The sequence below is a fragment of the Triticum dicoccoides genome, chromosome 2B, assembly GCF_002162155.2.
Source record: "Triticum dicoccoides isolate Atlit2015 ecotype Zavitan chromosome 2B, WEW_v2.0, whole genome shotgun sequence".
Lineage (NCBI taxonomy): Eukaryota > Viridiplantae > Streptophyta > Magnoliopsida > Poales > Poaceae > Triticum > Triticum dicoccoides.
In genome coordinates this window covers 658581046-658589222 of record NC_041383.1, presented here as the reverse complement: position 1 = coordinate 658589222, position 8177 = coordinate 658581046, and the positions used below count along the sequence as shown (strand labels likewise).

Genomic DNA, 8177 nt, shown 5'->3' with positions numbered 1-8177 from the left:
GTGGAGCCGGAAAGCACCTCGGTGGTGGCGCGGCACGGCGCGGGAGCTCGATCTCCCTCGCTGAACTGCGTCGCATCGCATCCCATCCCATCCATCCAAGCCCTCCTCTTCCTCAGGGTTTCATACCACCACTGCCTACAGGCTACAGGTATCCAGGGTGAAGATCTTACAACATTACAGCTAACGCTATGAACATCTCTGGTCGTTTAGGGTTGCTATAATACATTCTCCTTTGGTCACGCCCAAAGCGGTGCCATTCGAGCCGATCTACACGCTCAGGGTCCATCTTATGCAGGCTCCTAATTTCCAGCCACCTCTGGCCTCTGATGCGGTGCTGTCCTTCTACATGGATGCACATTCAGGGTTTTCTTCCCTTTGAGGGTGTACGCCTTGAACCTTCCGAGGAACATCACCAGGATGATGATCAGTCTCCCTTTGTCGCTCCATCTGCCGACGAACCCGTACGAGGCGTCTCTGCACGCGGAATCAGGCCTCAGTAACTTGTCACAGCTGTAGCCGAGCGAGTACCCTACATTGCCGTATGCGCTGCAAAAAGAGAAATGTGCATTATATATTGTTTTTGAACCAACACGCTCGATGCTCATGAGCCATGATAGTCTGCAACAAGCTTTAGCTCAACCTTTTCTTATGCTGCTAGCTTCATATTTTTAGCCATCTAGGAGTATTATTATTTCTAACATGGACATGAAATTGTGTATAGGGATGCCAACTTGCCTCATCACTTCGAATATTACGCTGAAGATGCTGAAATTGAGTGGATCGGCAGTCATTGACTTCCTCTCAGTTATACATGCCAAAATCGTGATTATTACTAAACAAGTACGCTTGGTCATGGCAAACTTCTTCCACGTTGCTCTGCCATTCGGATTTTCCTTTTTATCCGCTAAGCTTCGGTTATCACCACATGTAGCAAGGATTGAAGTACCAGAAGGAAGGTACCTGCAAATAAGCCCATGATCTGTTATTACCACAAAAGGAAGATACACAGCGGCACTTGTTCTAGAAAAAACTGCTTTCTCCATGGGCTATATTATATCCTGGTGTTGAAATTTGGTTGTCATTTTGACCTTCTTGGTTTTCCTGAACCTGTTGCTCTGAAATGAACTATATTTCTATCTTTGCTAAGATCTGTCTAGTAGTTTTGATTTCAGTCTAGGTGTGCCATCTGTTTGAGTGAACGATTTTCTTAGTTTGGTCTAGTAGAATAAGACGTGTTCAGCTGCTAATGTGTTATTATCTTTCAAACCCTTGCGAGAATGTAAGATTGGTATGTTGCAAGCTATGATAACTAGTTTTGCCTTATTTTCTCGGTAATAGCCATTGTCCACTCCATACCATAATTGAGGTACATATTTAATATTGGAACTATTTATGCTTTTTGTTATTAAAATACACACGTAATTTAGTCTGTGCAACTATCAATGTTCAGAAAGTCATGCAAAATAACTAAAAATAAAGGTTCAGACAGTCATATTGCTCCAGGTAATATGTGCTATCAATAAGAGCTAAGCTAAGTATGCTAATGAACTTAAGTAAATTTAGGGATACTCACATGACAAGTGCAAATATCACCATAATCGGTGGAGAAAGGGTCGAGATGTCAATGACAGTTTCACCAGCGTGTCTTGAATTGGCACTCTGGAACAGAGAGCCTATCAATTTCTGGAACCATCCCATTCCCTCCAAGGATTTCGAATCCCATTCAAAATAACAAATAAGCATCGCTTGCAGCAAAATTAGCATCACCCCAGTCAGAACCAATTGGACAGAATTCTTATGAGGTTGCAAATGCCTGTATCCAATCTCCTTTGGGTGCTGAAGGATGTAGGCGTACTCTTCTCTGCTGCTCAGCTTTCCCAAGGTCCATATGCTTAACCTCAACAGTGGCGCAAACAAAGTGTTGCCTACAAGAATCTGTGGGGTAACTAGAAGAAGGAAAGTCGGGTTATTTTTGAAAATTGCCATGCTATCATTTAACGGAGTGAAGCCACAGTTTGCAAATGATGATACTGCTGTGAAGATTGAGAATGTCCACATTTTGATATGCTTACTCTTCAGTAGATGCCTTGCATCGGAGTCAATCCATAGGAAGATGGTAATGACTACAGAGCTGCAAACTATTGCGGCTATGAAATAGCCTGCTACTACATGAGCCAAAATATTGCGAGATTTATGATTCATCCCTTTGCTTTCCTGTACCTGGTTGTGTGGCATGGTTTCCTCTGGCTGGATGCCTTCCATATAATTCTGACTGCTGTTGTTGAAATCATCAGAGGATTCGATGTCCCTGCTTATGAAAGCCAATCTTGTCTGGAGAGCACCCTCAGTGTTTGCCCGAGCATTTTTGAAGTGCAGCCCTACCATAGAAGTGAACACTTCTCCTCCCAATATCATCAGTATGATGAAAACCCAGAGCTGCTGGCCAGAGAAGTCCTCCATCTCAATTGTTGCCATGCTTGACACCGTCACTGTGGACACAGAGGTGAATATCAGATCCAAGTTCCTTGGAGATGGCTTATTCAGTGGTGCGAGGTTCTTCAGAGCAAGGAAACCAGCAAAAGATATTGACATGAGGTAAATAAGCTGGACTACCAAAGGATTGCTTTTGAATACCAGAAACAAGTAAGAGCGTCTGAACAGATCTGCTGTACACTTGGAGAGGGAACCGAGCCTTGTGGACACAAACTCATGGAAATGCTTCACCATCTCCTTCGTGATTCTAAGCGCTTCCAAACTGAATAATGGGAGCTTCATGGCTGTATGCGATGGCAGATTCTGCAGGAAAACTAGAGCTGAGCTGAATCGATGCATCAAGGTTTGTGGGTTCAGACATGAAAGTGCTGGACCTGGCAACTGGAAGCTGTGTTTTTCATGGTGTCTTCTGTGTTAAGTATTCCCACCTACAAGCATTGCGCAACACGATTAAGTTCTGGTGCTCAATATGTAGGGTGGAGTAAGACAAGTGTGTCCACCTGTACAATCATGATGCTGATTGTGTCTACAAGGGCCTGGTCACAGGTACAATTGATGCATGGACAAGCATGTGCCTCTATTATTAAAATACCCAACTACTTTATGTCCCGATTGAAAGGATTTTGGGCAATTATCGTCCTTCATTCAACAATTTTTGGATCTGAGGATATTGTTGATTTAATTTTAGCACTTTATCTTCGCACTGATTTTATGTTCAGTTATTATTTTATACTTGATCCTGCAAAGTAAAGTTGCATCATTCTGGTTTGGCACTACTTTTCTAGCTGTATTCACTAGTGTATTGTGATGCTGAAATTCACTACCCTGTAAACGCGTTACTGCAAAATGATCTATCTAGTGTTCTGTAATGCTCCACGGAGGAGACACGACTGCAATGACTAAAATAAATGCCGATTGTGAAGTTGCGTTGCAACATTTGCATTCTCTTGTTGTAGTTTCAATTATTAGTGCGGGTTGGGATAAGTGGATGTATTTAGTCCATCTGGCAGAAAGCGCCACGCTGGACAAGACTGCATTGATTGAAATAAATGACTGGGATTTCAAGTTGGGTTGCAAAATTTCAAAGTTTTAAATAGCGCGCTAAGCATCTTAGCGCCGGACCTCTTTCAAATGCTATAGCGTGCTATAGCGGAGCTATAGCGCGCTATTTAAAATGTTTGTTCATTTGTTTGGACCAAAATCTCTTAGCGCAAGACCTTTTGTAAACGCTATAGCGTGCTATTTGAAACAGTGCAAAATTTGCATTATCTTGATTAGATGCTGGGATTTTCTGGGCTGGTTTTTATTGCGAATTTTTTCCTATAACTTAAATTCAATGATCATGTTCCGATAGACACATGTGTGTATACCGCGTCCTGCGAAGGAATGTTCAAGCGAATACAATTGTAGTGGGACTTTTCTTATCCTCCTTTCCTTTCCATTTCTTTCAATGTGGCACAATCTAGTCGCACACGCGTGCTATTCCTTTTATCTCTCAGAAAAAGTGTGTGGTTAGTGAGGTTGCACGAAGATAGCAATATAATTCTTTGCCATTAATAATTACTTGTGGCCTCAGGAACTTCCGGACATCCAATGTGAGCTGAGCACCACTTGACTGGAAAATCTCCCTGTACACACGAGGATGTGTGTATCTACAGCTCCAGATCTGTGGCTGCCAAACTTTTTGGAGTAAGTGACTAGCAAACCACCAGGTCATGCTTGAATGTTTTTTATGATTTAACTTTTCATTCACCTAATGTGATACTAGCAGAACTTGCAGGTGAATCTGTACAAGGGTGGCAGGTGGAAGGTTTCGTTCTGCACCTTACATGACTACACAAAGATGGAAGGTACGGAAAAGGGAAGAGAAAGCCATTCACAAAACAACATGACCATCCACCTGCAATGCAATGGCCACCGGGTCTGCATCTAACCAAGCTTCCAGGCTTTGCCACCTTTTATGCTGAACTTCTTGAGCCTCCCGAAGAGCATCACAAGAATGAGGATGAGCTTGCCAGAATCGCTCCACCTCCCGACGAAGCCGGTCCACCTGTCGGTGCACAGCGCGTCCGGGCTGATCTGTCTACTGCAACTGTAGCCCATGGAGAAGCCCACATTTCCATACGCACTGCGGAATGTGAAGGCTAAAACATGTCAGCTTCCATGAAGGAAACCAATAACGCCGGAACTAAGTTGCAGTCATATTTGTTATTCGTTTTCAGGCTTTCTTGATTTGCGTTAGAAGGGGCTTGCCTGACGACTTCGACGACGATGCTGAGCAAGCTGAAGTTGAGGGGGTCTTCCTCGAGGTTTTCCCTCTCAGTGACGCAGATGGCGATGATGAAGATGGCGAGGTAGGAGAGTTGTGACAGAGCCGTGCTCTTGAGCAACCTGACCCCCGGGGTCTCCTCCGTGGGATGGTCCTTCACGCCCGAGCTCTCCTCAAATGGAAACCATGTGGTGTATGGAGGCAGGTACCTGGAACAGAAAGAGGATCAGTGACCCTTGCGTGCAATACTCTCTGAAAATCTATTATTGCAGCATGCATGATTAGGTGTTGCCTGAATTTCCCATGACCTGCAAGAACACTAATTCAGTTTTCTTTCAGAAAATGAAATGACGCGGCAAGAGAAGCGACGGACATAAATAGCTGCAGAAGTTGGCGATTGACAGGTTGCATCTCATGGACCAGCGAGTGATGTATGGATGGGCGTTGGCTGCCACGCTGGAGAAGTTGCACGTACGGGCCCGCTCGCTTATCAGCTGCTTGGCTGTGAGCCTATTGATTGATGATGCTGGCCCGTGGAAAAGTAACAGCAGCGGCGTGCTGACTGGGCATGGGCATGTGAATGATTGGCCGGTTCTAGATGCTCTCTGGTTTAGTGGCTAGCATGACTGCCGGATGCTGATCAATCAACCACAGACTGTATGTATGCAGCCCATCCACTTCATGGAAGGGATGTGGAGTCGAGGACCGACGCGCCGGCCGTTTGGTCGTGTCGCCCCCTGGATGGCCGGCCCGTCGCCGTCGGTGGGCCGGCGTTACGCGGTTTTGCCGCGGAGCCTCGCTGATCCGGTCCAACCACCTTCGCAGAGAATTGTGGAGTGACGGCGGCGTCTGCATGCGTCGTGCGTGCCACTACGGATGGATCTTCATGTAAGCCAAGGCAAGTCCTATTTACATCTTTCGCTTTCACTTTTGGAATGACTCACCGTACGTACTCGAATCCCGCGGCTCTTGCAAACGGTCTATTAATTTCCGGAGAAGCTCCCCTAAGTCTTAACTAACAGCCATGCACAAAACGATGCTCCACCAGCTCCTGGCCCATCTTCGCCGGTTCATCAGAGATGGGCACGCGAGTGAAGATGTCGGGAGAAATTAGTTTCTGCGTCCGTCCGTCACATGCATGCCTCTGCCAACCTAAGACGCCAACGGGATAATTAATGGCCGTGGAAGCTTATAATAATGTAATTCACGGGTCCATACTTTTTGGCCCTACCGCGTGGCGCTTGTCTTTTCTTGAGGGAATAGCTCGTTGGCGCTGGTCCGTTGTACGCACAAGATGTACTACTGCTCAATGATTCAACGTCGTCCCACTCCCACCCCCACCCATGCGAGCCTCGCTATTGCGGAGAAGTACATTGATTGATGCCACTTGTCAACAGAAGCCAGATACAATGTCGCTATGAGCAGAAGACACGCATGGGGTTTTGGCTGGAGCACATGAACAAAGCTTCCAGCTCGTCAATTTATATTGTACTCCCTCCGTCTTAAAATAAGTGTCTCAACTTTGTACTAGCTCTAGTATAAATTTGTACTAAGGTCAAGACATTTATTTTGGAACGGAGGAAGTATGTTGGTTGCACAGTATAGTCAGCATAACAAGATCGGAAAGCTAATTTCTTTGATTTTAATGACATGCAAATATGCAACGCAGAAACTGAGAAAAATAAAATCCCAGCTAGCTAGGAATCATGAAGGGAAACAAACTGTGAACTTAGCTTAGGTTAATTAGTTAGCCACGTGGGAGCATTGCACTCTCGTAAGCATCGGCAAGGCAGCTGATTTGCTAAAGAGAAAGATGACTCACATCATGAGCACCAAGAGGACGAGAATGGCCGGCGCCAGGGTGGAGAGGTCGAGGGTCGACTCGCCGGTGTGCCGGGAGTTCACCGCCACGAACACCGCGTTGGACACCTTCTCCCATGGGCCCATACCCCGCAGCGCGCCACCCCACTCCATGCCGCACACCATGCACACCTGCACGGCGACCAGCCCGGCCACCGTTGCCGCCAGCATCGCGCACCGCCGCGCGGGTAGCAAGTGGTGATAGTACCCCGTCAGCTCCCTGCCGTTTCTCGCCGTCATCTCCACCAGCTCCGGCCTCCTCGTCGCTGCCGCAGCAGCGCGCACGCACACGGCCAGCAGTGTCGGGAACAGCGTGTTCCCCGCTAGCGCAAGCGGCATGAGTAGCAGCTGCAGCCCGGTGTCCCGCCTGAACGCCGCCATGTTCTCGTTGTTCGGCATGAACCCGCAGCTCGAGAACGTGGAAACCGTCGTGAACACGGCGAAGGTCCACACGCTCAGGGCCTTGCTCCGCAGCGTCCTCCTCGCGCCCGGGGACGTGTAGACGTAGGCCGCAATGGCGGCGGCGCCGAGTACGTGCGCCACCACGAGGATGGCGAGGACGACTAGGGACAGCGAGCGCACCGCCTCGCGCCGCAGCCGCTTCGCGTCTATCGGGCTTTTGCTCGTCTCGTCGGAGTTTCTCGTCCAGCTTTCGATGTCGGCGGCGTTGGCAACCTGTGGCGTCGTCTCGAGCTCGACCCCTCCGTCGTCGTGGCTCTCGACTCGCTGCGATATGCCTATACCTTGTTTCCGCAGCTTGTACCATTTGGACGCCAGGCCTACGAGTGAAACGAACACCTCGCCTCCGGCAAACATGAGCACGGTCAGGACGAAGAGCTGGCCGTAGGAGAACACCTCCATCTCGACGGCGGACATGCTCGACACCGTCACGGCTGACACGGCGGTGAAGAACAGGTCAATGCCGCGGGGCCGGCCCCTCCCACCGCCGTGCCCGGCTGGCGGTGCACGGAACTTGAGCTCGTCCAGGAGGAGGTACCCGAGCCAGGAAACGGCGAGGAGGTAGGCGGCGTGTACGAGCAGGGAGCCGAGCCGAGACGGCCAGACCTGCCCGGCGCCGCACCGCAGCGCGTGCCGCCACCGCGCCGCACGCTCCGTGACGTGGTGATGCGCGTAGGACTTGCAGAGCGAGCAGAGGCGGGACATTGCCTTGTCGAGCGCTGCGGCCGTGCGCCGCACGTGGTGCGAGAGTTCCCGGAGCTTATGGTGAGCTCCGGCCATGGTGTGGGTTCGTGTACTATTGTTTTGGACGTGCACAGTGGTATTATGGGGTTTACGTGCACTAAAGCTGTGCATGCACGGGCCGGTGGCCTACGTGTTTCGCTGCTTGAGTTGATATAAAGTGGAGACGTCCGTCAGGTATATATACAGGGAGGATAAGTGCAACGTACGGTTGGAAGTTGAACGGAACCTCGATGGCCGGCGCCGTCGGGGAAGACGATAGACTACGCGCCTCTCTAGACAACCCATCTTCAACCACAAACACAAAGATGCTTATTTTCTTACCTTTGATTACTGGTGCATAGATTTGGTGTTT

At 48.8% G+C, this 8177-nt stretch overlaps 2 protein-coding genes across 3 annotated transcripts; both read right to left on the bottom strand.

Moving 5' to 3' along the window:
* Positions 1–90: 90 nt before the first annotated feature.
* On the bottom strand, positions 91–2997 carry LOC119365441 (cation transporter HKT4-like). 2 transcript variants are annotated; one of them, XM_037631072.1, is made up of 4 exons: positions 2635–2774; positions 1574–2489; positions 736–960; positions 91–546 (listed from the first exon to the last, which is right to left on the bottom strand). In XM_037631072.1, the coding sequence occupies exons 2-4, from the start codon at positions 2473–2475 to the stop codon at positions 300–302; spliced, it is 1374 nt and encodes a 457-aa protein (XP_037486969.1). In that variant the 5' UTR covers positions 2476–2489; positions 2635–2774; the 3' UTR covers positions 91–299. The 2 variants fall into 2 exon arrangements, with proteins under 2 accessions (XP_037486969.1, XP_037486968.1); XM_037631071.1 differs by having other exon boundaries at positions 1574–2997.
* Positions 2998–4025: 1028 nt separating this feature from the next.
* On the bottom strand, positions 4026–7955 carry LOC119365440 (probable cation transporter HKT7). The gene is made up of 3 exons (XM_037631070.1): positions 6585–7955; positions 4747–4971; positions 4026–4621 (listed from the first exon to the last, which is right to left on the bottom strand). Exons 1-3 carry the CDS (start codon positions 7934–7936, stop codon positions 4423–4425), a joined length of 1776 nt encoding a protein of 591 aa, XP_037486967.1. The 5' UTR covers positions 7937–7955; the 3' UTR covers positions 4026–4422.
* Between the last annotated feature and the right edge of the window lie 222 nt (positions 7956–8177).

What these genes read in the sequence shown, in the direction of transcription:
- LOC119365440 (XM_037631070.1), bottom strand. Translation starts at nt 7,936, where the DNA reads ATGCACAGCTTTAGTGCACGTAAACCCCATAATACCACTGTGCACGTC. An exon ending in GTCCTCTTGGTGCTCATGAT is followed by an intron (nt 4,972 to 6,584) that starts GTGAGTCATCTT and finishes TTTCTGTTCCAG; the next exon opens with GTACCTGCCTCCATACACCA. An exon ending in ATCGTCGTCGAAGTCGTCAG is followed by an intron (nt 4,622 to 4,746) that starts GCAAGCCCCTTC and finishes CACATTCCGCAG; the next exon opens with TGCGTATGGAAATGTGGGCT.
- LOC119365441 (XM_037631071.1), bottom strand. Translation starts at nt 2,832, where the DNA reads ATGCATCGATTCAGCTCAGCTCTAGTTTTCCTGCAGAATCTGCCATCG. An exon ending in GTGATATTTGCACTTGTCAT is followed by an intron (nt 961 to 1,573) that starts GTGAGTATCCCT and finishes GCTTATTTGCAG; the next exon opens with GTACCTTCCTTCTGGTACTT. An exon ending in GTAATATTCGAAGTGATGAG is followed by an intron (nt 547 to 735) that starts GCAAGTTGGCAT and finishes CTCTTTTTGCAG; the next exon opens with CGCATACGGCAATGTAGGGT.